The sequence below is a fragment of the Hibiscus syriacus genome, unplaced genomic scaffold, assembly GCF_006381635.1.
Source record: "Hibiscus syriacus cultivar Baekdansim isolate YM2019G1 unplaced genomic scaffold, ASM638163v2 tig00111088_pilon, whole genome shotgun sequence".
In the NCBI taxonomy this organism is placed as follows: domain Eukaryota; kingdom Viridiplantae; phylum Streptophyta; class Magnoliopsida; order Malvales; family Malvaceae; genus Hibiscus; species Hibiscus syriacus.
Window position 1 is genome coordinate 7744 of NW_024062978.1, and position 14343 is coordinate 22086.

General features: G+C 35.3%; 2 protein-coding genes across 2 annotated transcripts; one reads left to right on the top strand and one right to left on the bottom strand.

Annotated features, from left to right (window-relative positions):
• Window positions 1-1953: 1953 nt before the first annotated feature.
• LOC120152321 lies at window positions 1954-4346 on the top strand. Its single transcript, XM_039164575.1, has 2 exons — window positions 1954-1977; window positions 3522-4346. Exons 1-2 carry the CDS (start codon window positions 1954-1956, stop codon window positions 4344-4346), a joined length of 849 nt encoding a protein of 282 aa, XP_039020506.1.
• A 3719-nt stretch (window positions 4347-8065) lies between these two features.
• On the bottom strand, window positions 8066-11408 carry LOC120152208 (protein XRI1-like). Its single transcript, XM_039164478.1, has 9 exons — window positions 11173-11408; window positions 10372-10433; window positions 10149-10268; window positions 9899-10038; window positions 9175-9238; window positions 8985-9087; window positions 8864-8904; window positions 8641-8724; window positions 8066-8379 (listed from the first exon to the last, which is right to left on the bottom strand). Exons 1-9 carry the CDS (start codon window positions 11190-11192, stop codon window positions 8102-8104), a joined length of 912 nt encoding a protein of 303 aa, XP_039020409.1. The 5' UTR covers window positions 11193-11408; the 3' UTR covers window positions 8066-8101.
• Between the last annotated feature and the right edge of the window lie 2935 nt (window positions 11409-14343).

Genomic DNA, 14343 nt, shown 5'->3' on the forward strand with positions numbered 1-14343 from the left:
ACCCCCACTTAAATAGGGTTCGGAGCTCGGGTATAGAGCATGAGATGACAATTTGAAAAATCTGAAAACATTAAAAACGTTAGTACAACTATTTATTTGAAAAATATTCAAAGATAAATAATTGGAATCGAATAAATAAATTAAAATTTAAATTTACCATTTTCGCATAAAAAGACAACCGAAAATTAATTATGGCCTGACTCACTTATTGTCCCCAGCGGAGTCGCCAAGCTGTCTCGACCGCCTTTCGGGTTGGGCCCGGAATTCGGCTTCGACTTGAAATAAAATATGTTGGAGTCGCCACCGATCATTTATTTTTCATAAAAAATTGGTTGATCGAATACCATCTTACTTTATCTGCGTTTTACCAGAAATATGTCGGGTTCGGGAGTCGGTTACAGTCAAGGAAGGATTAACACCCTTGAACTGCCCTTTCGGTACCATTTAATTTACCGGTTGTCTTAATTACGAAAATTGAAATTTAAATTACAATTTGGATATTCGATTCAAATTACTTACCTTTGATTGGTTAAAATTATCCTAAAAAAATCATAAATAAAGTTAAAAAATAAAACACACAAAAACAAAGAGTTAGTATTAAAATCTAAATAAAAAATAAATAAAAGAAAATTTGAATTTTAAAAAAAAAAATAAATTGGAAAGGATTAAAATTCATGGATCAAATTAATTCTAGAAATGAACTGCAAGAGAAAAACATAAATTTAAGGGATTAAATAAAAAAAAAATTTAAAGTACCAAAATAATACAAACAAAAATTTAAAGAATAAAAATAGTATTAACAGAAAGTAAAAGAATAATAACTAAATTCAAATAAAAACATAGCAATTGAATGATTAAATTAAAACTAAGTAAAATGTAAAGTTCAAAATAAAAACAAATGCACATAATGATCATAATACTAAACCATGGCTAGACTAGGGGGACTTAAGGTGATTTGATCATAAATCTAATAACTTAAATGTAACACATGAAAAAAAGGATCTAAATAAGATTAAACTAAAATCAGTTACTAAAACGCAAAAAGCTATGAAATAAGGAGGGGTTAATGTGTGGTTTTACCAAAATTAAAATAAAATCAAACTTTTCCTTGTTAAATTCCAGAACACTATGAACCAAAACTAAAATCCCCCATTTTTTCAATTTTCATTTTCATTCTGCGCGATGGAACCCTAAAATTTTATACCTTTTCTCTGGTTCCCTTCGCTTATTACTCCCACGACAACAACTCACCAACAAGCCGGAACAGCCTTCATCGCCTCCACCGAGAACCAAACATCGGACCACCCCACACGGTGGTCCTTCAACCACAAATCAACACCCAACGATAGAAAGGTATTTCCTCTATCTTATGTTATTATTATGTTTAGTTACTATGGAATTAGCATAAAACGTAGAACTAACAATACCAATTAAATTCTTTCCTTTATCGTAACCTGAGAACTGAATAAATAAATCGAAGAAAACTAGAATACCTCTTTGCTCTGTATTTTTTATTGCTGAAAAAAACGTTTATTCCTGTGAAAATTTTCTGTCTATTATCACTGAGCGTTTTTCTTCATTTTTTTTTTCAAAATCCCCTTCTAAAAAACAAGAGTAATCTCTTTTACAATTCTTCCTCCTTCCTTTTCTTCCATTTCAATCGGCTATTTATAGCCATTTTCTTACATAGCTTTTACATAAAAAATAACAATTTGCAATCTGATCATACTTTAGATCAGATATCACATGCGTCTGTAGGATTGGTAGGAAACAAGCATTAACGCTCTGGGGTAGTGATGGCAGCAAGTTGCTTAGAGAAGGGCCAGGGCGAAATGAAGTGTCTACAGTATGAATAACGGGAAATTCATAAAATTTGAAATTAAAGTAAATACAAGTGAAGACATTAAACCTTATTTTTATTCGTTGAAACATGAAAGGCAATAATGGACAATAATGCAGGGTATAAAGAACAAGCAGGTTTTAGATTTTGGCAGCTAGTAGTAGAAATCATGATGCATAAAGATGGGGGTGTAGATGATGACGTTACACACCGTATAAAGGCGGGATGGCTAAAGTGGAGGGCTGCTACTGGAGTTTTGTGTGACAGAAGGTGCCTCTAAAACTTAAGGGAAAATTTTATAGAATGGCAATAAGACCAGCGCTGTTGTATGGATCAGAATGTTGGGCACCCAAGAAGGATCACGTAAGGAGGATAGAGGCCGCAGAAATGAGAATGCTTCGATGGACATGTGGTAGGACTCTGTGGGATATGACGACAAACTCTGCTATTAGGATGTCCTTAGGGGTGATGGCTGTTTCCGAAAAAATGAGGGAGGGAAGACTACGGTGGTTTGGGCACGTCCTTAGGCGACTACCGTCGGATGCGGTCAGGAGGGTAGAGTCGATTACAGTCGACGGTGCCAGAAGGAAAGGACGACCAAGGCGGAAGTGGGATGACTGCTTGAGATCTGATTTGAGGGATTTAGGCCTTACCGAAGACATGACCTATGATAGGAAATTATGGAGGCTTAAGACTAGGGTAGTCGAGTAGTGTGAGTCACATCTATAGGGTGTATCATCTTTATCTTTTAAATGCATTTGTAGTTATTTCCTTGACTTTTACTTTTTATACTTTTCTGTTATTGGTATTTATGAAAGATTAGAACTGGGCTTGCTATCGTTGTCTCATGTGTATCATTCTCATCATGTTTCCTCTGTTAATTTAGCCGGGTCTTAGGTTTCTGTCTATATGCTGAGACTCTTTCGCAGGGATTATTTTGCAGGGATTACTCCCCATTACAGAAGCACATATGATATTAATGACTGCATATGAAGATTGTTTAGCTATGTATTTATGTAATTATTTATACATGCATTGCATTTTATCTATATTTTAATTTTCTGACTGCCGGAGGTATTTCACGGAAGCTATTCTCAACCTGGCGTGGGGGCAGCCTACTACCCTACCTCCCCCTTACTCCATACATATGAGAATTGGATTTTGTTGTTGTTGTTGTTGTTGTATGAATTTGAATTACTGTGTTTTACTAATTATTATGTATTTTTATAAAGTAAACAATAAAGTTAAAATAAGATTGTTTGTGCTTGTATAACCCAACCAACTACCACGTGGATCTCAATGGTTAGTTTTATTTATTAAATCTCTGTTTCTAATCATCGTTTCCGCCTTTCATTACAGTTTCTAGTTCCTCAATTCTCTCAATAGAACATGTCCTTTTGCATTTTATCCGAGTCTTTTAAGCCAAACAAACTCACGCATTTTTCTCTTCCTCTCTTTCGTTTCCGAGAATTCTAAGAACTTTCTCTTTCTATCCTATCCTCCATTTGTTTCTATTTTTTGTACACTTTTTCAAATTTTATTTTTGCATTACTAATCATAAACAACTGAGCTCTCTCTGATTTTCTTCTTCGTTCTTTCTTAGAAATTTTAATGCAATGCAAAGTGGCAACCGGAGGAAGCTGACGCTGTTTGAGCAGATGATGGCGGTCGATAACGGCAGGGATGCTCTGGCCGGTTTAACTCTCGAAACCATTTGGGAATCTCTAATCGGCCTGAACAACCGCCGGCAGCACAGAGCCGTACCCTTCTTGAGATTATACGAGACGATGAGTCTAACAGGGAAAAGAAGAGTTGGAAAACGTTACGGGACAAGCTCCGGCTCAAGCGACCGGTCTCTGTCTGGACCTCCTCGGACCATGTCCCTGCTTCTGATGTCATTGTCGATGGTAATAACAGATCCCAGCTCTCGCGGCACGGTTCCTTTCGTTCTCACTCGGCTGACCCGGCTCGTGTTGTGAACGGAGGTCAAAGCGCCGCGCGAAGTTATTCGGGTCAGGAACAACCGGTTCGGAACGATGTCGGCTTGTGGAGTAATGCTCCACCGTCGAGAAGCTTTAGGACGGAAATTACAGCGAGAAACGGCGCCGGGAGCAGCGAAGACGACTACTCTCCTATGGCGCGCAACGAGACGCGCCAACTCGGAACGGTATTAGCACTGGATAGGGCATTATCTGAGAGAGAATCAGCGGCGGAGGACCCTGTGAGGATGTCACTGATGGAGTTTTTGCAAGAAACAGATCTAATCGGACCGAGACACACGACGGTAAACGCCGGTGACGACGAAGAAAACGAGGAGAAAGAAACGGTGGCAGCGAGCGTAGGGATGCAGCACACGTGTTGCGTGTGCATGGTCAGGCATAGAGGTGCGGCGTTTATTCCATGCGGCCACACGTTTTGTCGGGTTTGTTCGAGGGAGCTTTGGGTTCAGCGAGGCGACTGCCCGCCATGCAGTGGCATAATCATGGAAATTCTTGACATCTTTTAAAAACAATAAAAAGAAAATAGTTATCATTATTATTTTTAAATACAAGTAACCTGAAATCATCTCATCTCTTATCTTTCTTCTTCTTCTTTTGCAATTATTGTATGGGCTTTTGGACAAATCTTTGGGATGGTAAACCGATGATGTTGCTTTTGATGATTTTGTCCAACACTTGTTATTGCCGCTGACAACATTTGTTACTTTCTCTGTCAATATCATGATTGATGTTTTGTTATCCCCATATCATGTCATATTATACATATTTGATATAATTACAATTCTACACACTTGATATCACAATGAACTAACCCATCAAATTTCATAATAATCTTAACCGAACTATCTGGCATACCCTATTCTTTATCTTCTACAAATAAGACCTCCCAAACTATTCAGGCTTTCATCGAGAGAGGACCATTCTCTAACGTTATACCTCAAAGAAAAGGCAATTAGAACTGCATTTATTCTCCTGCCTTGGATTTAAATGCTGCCCATTTTATTTTCGTTTCTTAAAATTTAAAGCGGGAACTTTGTATTTTGATTTTAAAATTTGATCCGTTAAGGATTAGTTTTTTTTATATTATTATATGCAGTTTATTTACTTAATCCGCATCTTTTAGACTTAAACTCTTGAGGTTAAGCCTTTAGAGAAAACCCCCGATAGGTCATGCTTGGGAGTTGCACGTAGACGGAACAAGAAAACGCAGTTAATACTTTAATTGGAGCAGGACCCAAAATAATCTCAAATTGAAAGTAGCTAAATAACCTTAAACATAGTGGAGTCGTTTACACGTCGGCGGAATAATGGATAGGGATGGGGTAAGTATAATTTTGTTGTCAGTATGTTGTGAAAGTGTAGACCTTCCTTTTTTTAAGGTAAAATGACATAAGAGGTCCCTATACTTTTGAGGGGGAATCAATTTGGCTCTTGCATTATTTTTTCTTTTAATATGACCCTGTAACTCAAAAAACAAACCCAATTGACCATTTAACTAGCATTTTCATCGTTGACCGTTACGGTACTGACGTGACGATTCACGATGTTGATATGGATATCCACAGTGCTGACGTGACGATCTACGGTATTAAAGTGACAGTCCATTTGTCATGTCATCTGCCACATCAACACTGTGGATCGTCACATCATCACATTGAGTTGCTACGTCAGAATCCTAACAGTTAAAGATAAAAAACGTTAGTCAAATAATCATATTTAATTTATTTTATGAGTTAAATAACTATATTAAGAGAAAAAAATGATACGAGGATGGCATATGCTTTTTGCCTTTATATATATATATATATTTGTTTAGAGCTGAATGACAAGTGATGAATCGGTCGGCCGAAAAGCAAAGCCCCTGTCGCCGGCTTTAGCTTCGGAGCTGTTCGAAAAAGCATGAGTTGTCGTTTGTTTTGCTGATTGGAATGTTACAAGTCTTTCAACAGTAGCAGTGCTCAACAAAATCCAAAAACTATTTAATTTTCAGACAAAAGAAAAGAGAGAGCAAGTTCGTAGTTTCTGAATGAGAAAAAAACTTACTGTCTTTTCCTACCCAATTGTTACAATACAGTGATTATAATACAAATCTTATTTGTTTCTCACTGTGACCCCTTGCACCTCATCTGATTGGTTGATTCGATCCGTCAAAATCCGACCTTAAAAAATTCGAGTAATTTTTTAAAAAGAATTACCTAATAAGACCTATCCAACCCGTAATATTTTTTCAGGTTATTGGGTCGGGTTTTGGTCAAAAGTTTTATAATCAGGTACCTGACCCGATCCAACCCGATAGTTTTAACATATATATAGTTTAAATTAGGGGTGTGTAAATCCGGGTATCCGATTTCCGGGTAACCGGAACTTCCGGGTCGATGATTTCTCGGCCCGTGTCCCGACCCGGATGTTACGGGTACCCGGTAATCGGGTACCCGGATTTTGCGGGTACTCGGTAATCATTATCCGATACCCGGTTTTTAATTTTTTATTTTCAAATTATTAATTTAAAAAAATATATACACAAATTTAAATGTTCGAAACTTCGAATTACATACTCTAATATCCGAACATAAAATTTAAAAGTTCAAAATACAAAATATAATAATCCATAATATAAATAATTCATTATATTTTATATAATTATATATAAAAAAAATAAAAAAAATAAAAACTAACCGGGTACCCGAGTACCCGGAAAAACTAGATTTTGTGACCCGGGCCCGACCCGGCCGGGTAATTTTTTTTTTAAAGAATTACCCGGTTTTTTAGATTCGGGTCGGCGGGTCGGGTCAACCGGGTCGGGTAATTTTGCACACCCCTAGTTTAAATTATACTTTTATTTTAGGTTCATTAATATTTTTTATCTTAAAATTACATTTATATCACTAAAATTTTCTTATACTTGTATTATGTACTTTTAAGTTTTAAAATTTTCAAACAAGTTTTTATTAATTTGTCAATATGTGATATGGAAAAAAAATCACGATCGATATTGATATTTTTAATGTTCTTTTGAAAATAAAATTTAATACATATCCAAATAATTATTTAAACTAACTTCAAATCACTAATTTTGTATGTGGATTGTTATTATGAACTTTTAAATTTTTTATTTATTTCTTATGTGATTTTTTTTTATTAAAAAAAGCATAATTTAACAAAATATAAAAAATATATGAACCAGGTAACCGTGACATGAAAATACAGGTACCCAGACTTAATGAGCCGGTTCATAGACCGACAAATATACTACTCGGTATTGTCATTCGCTAAACATTATTTCTAATATTATAAAATTCAAAAAAAATATTTTTTTTTTGTTTAATTCAATCAAATACTCCTCATAAACATTATAAGAGAGTGATTTGAGAACTTAAGACATTGGAATAACAAGAGATTTGTATATCAAAATACAAAAATAATAGTCAACCGGTTAAGATTTTAAATATTAAATGCTAGCGACCACATTAATAACTTGTTTGGGGCACAACTGCTCGACGGTTGAGAAACTGGGGCGTTAACTGTTAACTATATACATCATAATACAAGCAATTAAGTCACTGGTGTAATGACAAAAGGCTTGAATTGTCAACAAATCTCCGATTGGTACCTACTTTCAGGCTCAACCTTGAAGCCTGAACAACCCTCCCTCTATAGAAAGAAGAATACAATGCTCTTCACTGTTGGTGGGTTAAGTTCCGAGGACGACGGTCAGTGATCGATCAGAAAAAACTGCAATGTAATGTTCCGTTGAGTCCAACTAAAGTTAAGCAGACGTGCATTAGCAAAAGACGCGGGACAACATAAAACTCGACGCCAGTGACCATTTTATACATCGATATAATAGTGTCGTCATCGGACTTGAGAGAGAGAGAGAGAGAGAAGTGCAACCTTACATATCTTATGCTTCTACAATACATCTAGATATACTCTATGAATACACAAATTCTACTGGCGAAAGCATTGATCAAGTCTTTTCCGAAACCGAAAGAAAATAAGTCGATCTCGAACGTCATGTCATTTATAGCCTCAAAAAATAAAGCATATGCTAGACAAATACTACATCTTCATAATACTATTTGGAAACATAAAACACTTTGATGTGTTCTATGAATTCCAGGAGTACGATAAAAAAAATGCAGTATCGGCCTCCTTTACACTCGTCGGACCCTGGAATGATACAGGAACCAGGACTTAACAAAGGGAGAGGAAAGGGCTATGAAAGAAGGGGGCCAAAAAATTCATAATAACAATTATCTACTCAGCCTTTGGTTCTCATAATTGTGATGCTGCCTTTTCCACCTTCGGTGCGAATTTTAGTTTTGCCAACAACAGGCTTCCCGGAAAATGCAGAAGTAGGGAAAGCATCCGCAAGATCTTCATTGCTTTGGTTTGGTTTTGCTGGTGGCGGAGTTTGGATTCGCTGGTTTATATCCTTCAACGTAACATCTCCGTGGAAACCACAGGGTTTAATGAAAGCAAATGGGTATGCAACAGCTGATGCTACCTTGGGGGGCCTCCGAATGAAAGATTTCCGGCCTGAATCAAATCTGACGGTGTTAATCCAACTTCGAGGTAAAGTATTCGTTTAAATTGAAGGTAGGTCACTGAGTTCTGCTTAAAGAGGACATGGTATTGGAAATAGATACACTCACAATTCATATAAGCTTATACTTGCCCTTTAAAAAAAGGGCAGGAATGGATAGGTGGAGAATGGAGATAGAACGTGCCGAGACATGACAATCAAAAGGAAAACAACATTCAATAGCACTAAACGAGAGTGTAGACAAGATAGGTTACCTTTGAGAACAACATTTCCGATAGTTCGAGTTTCCTGCTTTCGAATAGCATCAGCTCCAGAGTCAGATTGGTCATGGCAGAACCCTGTGAATGGAGAGTCGAGTTTCATTGTAAAACCGAGAGAGAGTGATGGAACAATCACCCGTGAAATATATTCGAAGGTAAAAATTGAATACAACAGCACACTGTATACAACATCTTCAGAACTGAAGGACTAACGAACCTGATGTATCAACTTGAACATCAGATGCACCGGCAAGATTCCTGAATCTCATATCATAAAGCAATCAGAACACACTCATAGCATGATCAAACAAAAACGTTGAAAGTCCATAGAATCATACATATCATCAGAGCTCAGAAGCATATCTGCATCATTAAAATATTCAGCAAGCCAACCTTCACATGACTGATCTAGGCCATCATAACCAGAGGCTGACGCATCTTCTGCAGTATTTTCTTATGATTAAAAACCCTAGTATGCATTTCAATCAAGTTGATTTTTATTTAATCATATGGGCTTGCATGAGAAACCTGAAAATCCAGCAACCCACTCAGATGCATTGGGTAAGACCTCTTCAATGAAATCATCCCTTTCCTAAGAATGGAAAGAAGAAACAAAACATAGTAATAACCATGGTACATTTTAACCAATATTCATAAATTGTGACTGCATCTCTTGAGAAAGTAGCCAGACAGACAGTGGCGAATCCATAAATATTTTCCAGGTGGGCAGACATATGTTAACAATATAAAATTTTTAAATGGGACGGGTACAAATAAAATTTCAGGGTAGGCATCATCCGTAAAATAAGTAACTAATCGAAGAAAACTCATATTTCAGGGTGGGCACTATTAGTAAAATAAGTACCTAATCGAATAAAATTTGGATTTCAGGGTGGGAACATGCCCACCCTGAACAAGCCGTGGCTCCGCCACTGCAGACTGAGATCTATCATGAATATTTCTAAAAGGCCAACTGGCTAGGCAGAAGTCAAGAACTTGATTTAAATAACTAGTGAATTGTAGAAACAATAAAAATTTGAAAATATCTGCAACCTCTAGCCAGTAAATGGATGCACAAAACGATGTGGATCAACTAGGATAACTAATTTGTTTCTAGAACCATGATTCACATCTAGTACATCAATCTATGTCAGCTATTAGAAACAAAATTGAAAGATAAAAGTTTTGGAAAATGGCATGCTTCTTTCAGGTTCACAGGAATAGAAGAGTTATCTAGCACAGTAGCACTCACCCTTGATTTCAGGAAAGCAGAAGGCATCTCGTCACACACAAGGGAAGAATCTGCTGCATGAGTTTCGAACTGAAGCATTCTACGTCTTTTAAATTGAGAAGCAGTCTCCCCAATATCCTCTGATTCCTTACTCATATTGTCTGAAAGTCGCAATCTTATTAGTGATTACTTCTAGAGGAAATAGAAGATTAGGTGTTACGATGAGTCGATAACAATAAATATACAAAGAGTATCAAGTAACAAGGCTTACCTTTATGAGTAATTCGGTATGACAGATCCCCACATTCCTTAACAGGGGTTGTTTCATCAAACATGCAGGAAAGGTCTTCCTCGTTCAAGGTCACTTGAGTCCATGCACCTTGGGAAGCACCTGCTCAGATATCATTCAGACATCAATAATCCATTGCCTTGAATCTTTTTACTCGTTTCGCTACTTTGAATACATTAACTAGATTTCTAAGGTAGTAAATTACCAAGATCGTTGTTCTTTTGAACACCATAATTCTCGTCATGCCAATTCCAAGGCTCCCTGTCACTGATCAAACCATACAGAAAAATTAGTAAAACAATCAAGCCGAAGCTAAGAGCCAGTGCAGACTTCACAATGAATCATCCAATGCTTTACCAAAGTGGAATCCATGCTACATTTTACAAGCATTAAGTAAAATCTTAAATGGGGTTTCTCTGAGTTCAGGAAATTATCGAGATAAACATCAAACAGTAAAAATTTCCAACTCAGAAGGAAAAAAACAAAAAGAAAGGGAAAAAAGCAAAATTGAAGCATTGGATCCAATAATTATTTATGACCCAAACAAATTTTACATGTATAGTAACAAAAAGGACACATGTACAATTTAGATCTAACAAGAAAGGAAAAGGGATCATAATCCATATGTTTCTCAGCATTGATGTTTAAGCTAATCAAAAAGCAAAAGAACAAATAAAAAGACACAGTGACCCACCATTTCAGTAAGAGCCCACACCTTCACTCTTTCAATTTAGTAGCATTTTAGTTACAGTACAACATACAAATCCAATAAATACCAATTGCAGCATTCATCCCATTACAGGAAAGAACAAGAAAAACCCATTACAGAAAAAAAACTTCAAATTAAAAATCAAACAAGAACCCATTACAGAAAAAAAGCATTCATCCCAAAAAAGGCAAATAAATTGCCATAAAATTATAAAAACAAAAAAGAACAAGAAAAACCCAGAAACAATATTATGCATTTTAAAACCAAATGACATCAATGAGAAAAAAAGAACTTTACCGATCGTAGTTGCAATCCATTTTCTTCTGCTTCCCTTCAAAAACTGAATCAAATCACACCCTTTTTTACCCTTAATCTCAAGTATTCACTTCTTCAACAACACGCTCAAAGTAGCCGTTACACAGATCGACAATTCTTCTTTCTTCCTTTTTTTCACTATATATCGAAGCGAAGCAAATCACTCACACGCAAATACAGATGTAAAATATTAATATATATATATATACACACACACACACCCCAATATTTTACTTGTATCATGTAAAGCAGTGGAAGCAGCACTCACTGCTACTTCCCACTTTGGCTTTTACTTGAGATATGCGCTCTAATATCTATGGTCGAAACAAAATATAACGTTATATATTTTAAACCTTTTTTTGGTTTCACGTTATTACTATTAAGCAAAACAGAGAAGACTCTTATGAGAGGTTAAATTTTGTTAATATGTCATTAATTATGCTAAGATTTCTTACTTTATTTTTGCCTGTTTTTAGGGTTTTTTTTCCCGGGAGACTGATCACGCGACTGTTTATGGCGTGCGTGAGTCAACGATCGAGATAGGCAGAAAGAACAGTTTCGGGTAAAGTGTGAAATACCTGCTTTGGATTAGAAGAATTGAACGAGGCGCGCGTGGTGGTGGGCTTTTACAAAGATATTAAGTAGAAAATAGAAGATGTGGGGTCGTTGGTCGTGTTTTTTGAGTTGGGAAGAGTGAATTTGATAATGGGCTAAAAGAAAATGGGCCCCTTGATTTTGCCTTCATATTAATAAATTTATTTATTCGGCCGGATGAAATTTAATAAGAGAAAATAATCCCAGCGATCAAAAATGCCTTAAAATATATGATTTTAATTATTTTTTTTGGATTTGTCAAAATGACAAACTAAATCGCAATGCGATCGATAATTCGTAACGCGATCTCCGGTATCGCAAATCAGTTTCCAGATTCGCAACGCGAACTTCGACTATCTCATTGCGATTTTCCAAATTCGTTTGTTGTGATAGTCCAAAATCGCAACGACTGATGGTATTGCATTTGTTTCTTAAGAATTTTCGCTAAAAAGATAGTATTCGCGCGGACGTGTCGAATAAATATGTCATAATTATTGCAACGAATTTGGACTATCGCAACGAATTTGAAAAATCGCATTGCGATAGTCGATGTTCGCGTTGCGAATCTGGAAACTGATTTGTGATACCGGAAATCGCGTTGCGAATTATCCGCATTGCGATTTAGTTGATCATTTTGGTAAATCAAAAAAAAGTTGGTTAAATTCGTATATTATAAGGCATTTTTTGTCACTGAGGTTATTTTCTCATTTAATAATTCATGTCATGTTTGATCATTGTTGAGAAAAATTAATGTTATTTTTTTAGTAATTTGATATTGTTAAATGTAGAAAATTAATTAATAACTAAATTTATTTAAGACAGAATCCCTGTAGAGAAAAAATTTATGCTTGAAGAACAACATTATTTTCTTTATAAACTCATGCTATATTTAACTTTTAAATGTACGAGAGAGAATTATTTTAGAAGGATATAATGCTTCATGTTTTGATTTTAGGTTTGGGATGATTCCAACTAGGGGGAGAAGAGTGTATCGATTTCGGCCAAATTGAATAATAGTTCTTGAAATGATAAGTTTTCTTCATATTTATCAAATTAGACTATATTTAGTTATTTTACTCTTTTAAATTTATTGTAGATTTTTAGATTAGTTAACAGTTTCTCATTTATTTCGATATTTTTGTGTCGTCTTTTACTTTTTTTGTTATTTTTGTTTAACGAGAAACGACACCAATCTCGATGTTGGTTGCCACCGCAGGTGATTATTAATTCTCTTGTTTTTATATATTTTCTTTTCTTTTTTTCTTTAGTCTTTTTAATTTTAAATAAGAATCTTTGTCCTTTTGATACGTTTTTTTTCTCTACTCTTGTGACATACATTTTCTTTGTTTTTGTGGCACGATCCTTATAGTCATTGGTTCGTTTTTCGCATACATTTGTAGTCGTTTTGGTTTTCACACAAAAACTATCATGACATTTATTTTCTGATTGGTTTGTCGGTGGTTACGTTGAGTCAGATCCCCTCTTTTGGTAAAAGGTTGTTTGCCGATGTAATCAGAATTGTGTAGCGAATCAACCTGCCAGATTATTTGGTTCGTTCAGCGCTCCTGTTTTTATGACGGTTATTGAGTTTTGATGTTGGTCATATTATTAGTGGAATATATTTTTTTTCTTCGTATCTTTAGGTTTAATATTTTATTTTCGTATGAGTATTTTGGTGATTATTGCCTCCAAAGTTCTCTCTATATTTTAATGCATTGTAATTTTGATTCCTTCTTTTATTAATGAAATTCAGTTGTCATTGTAAAAAAAAGATTTTTAGATTAGTTTTCTTATATCAATGTGTTTGTAATTATTTAAAATAATCATATTTAAGTTTTAACAAAGTTAGTTAATCTAAGATAATTACAAGGTACTATCCGTTCAGAATTTTTTTAATATATCGATAATGTACATACACACTGCAAATGTAACTCTTTGAATCATCTAGAAAAAAATACATTTTCTTTTACCATTGAAACCACTTGATATCCTTTAGCCTCAAAATGTCTTCAGGAATTTTGTCGTAGAGAGACATTCTATCATTCACTTAATCTTAATGCCCACACACCTAAATTTCACATGAGTCTCTGAGATAAATGTATCTTACATCGTAATAACTCCACATGCTAGTTTAGGGTTAGCTTAGGGTGAGAGGAAGGTTTAATGTATCTCTGTGATAAATACTATGGGATGGTTTGAAATCAAATGGTTTCGTATCGCACTCTTGATTGAGGAGTGACAGTGTATTCTAGCATTCATTATGCCTCGTAAGATATTTCTTGCAAGAGTACTTATGTTTTGGGATCATCTTGTGACTTGTAAATTAATATATGATTCGTTTATTTGAACAGGTTGTTATGCCACTGGTTAATGAAACGAAATGACTCTGGTCAAAGTATGATTGGTTGAATTTATCATTTTATAACAGATTAATTTGAAGTATAGATCACTGATGAAAAGTCTAATTCGTCCGGAAAAAGATCACATTTAAGTGTTGCGGCGTGACAACCGAACTGAGAGGTTATGTCCGTGACATGATATAAATAATTATGTTTATAG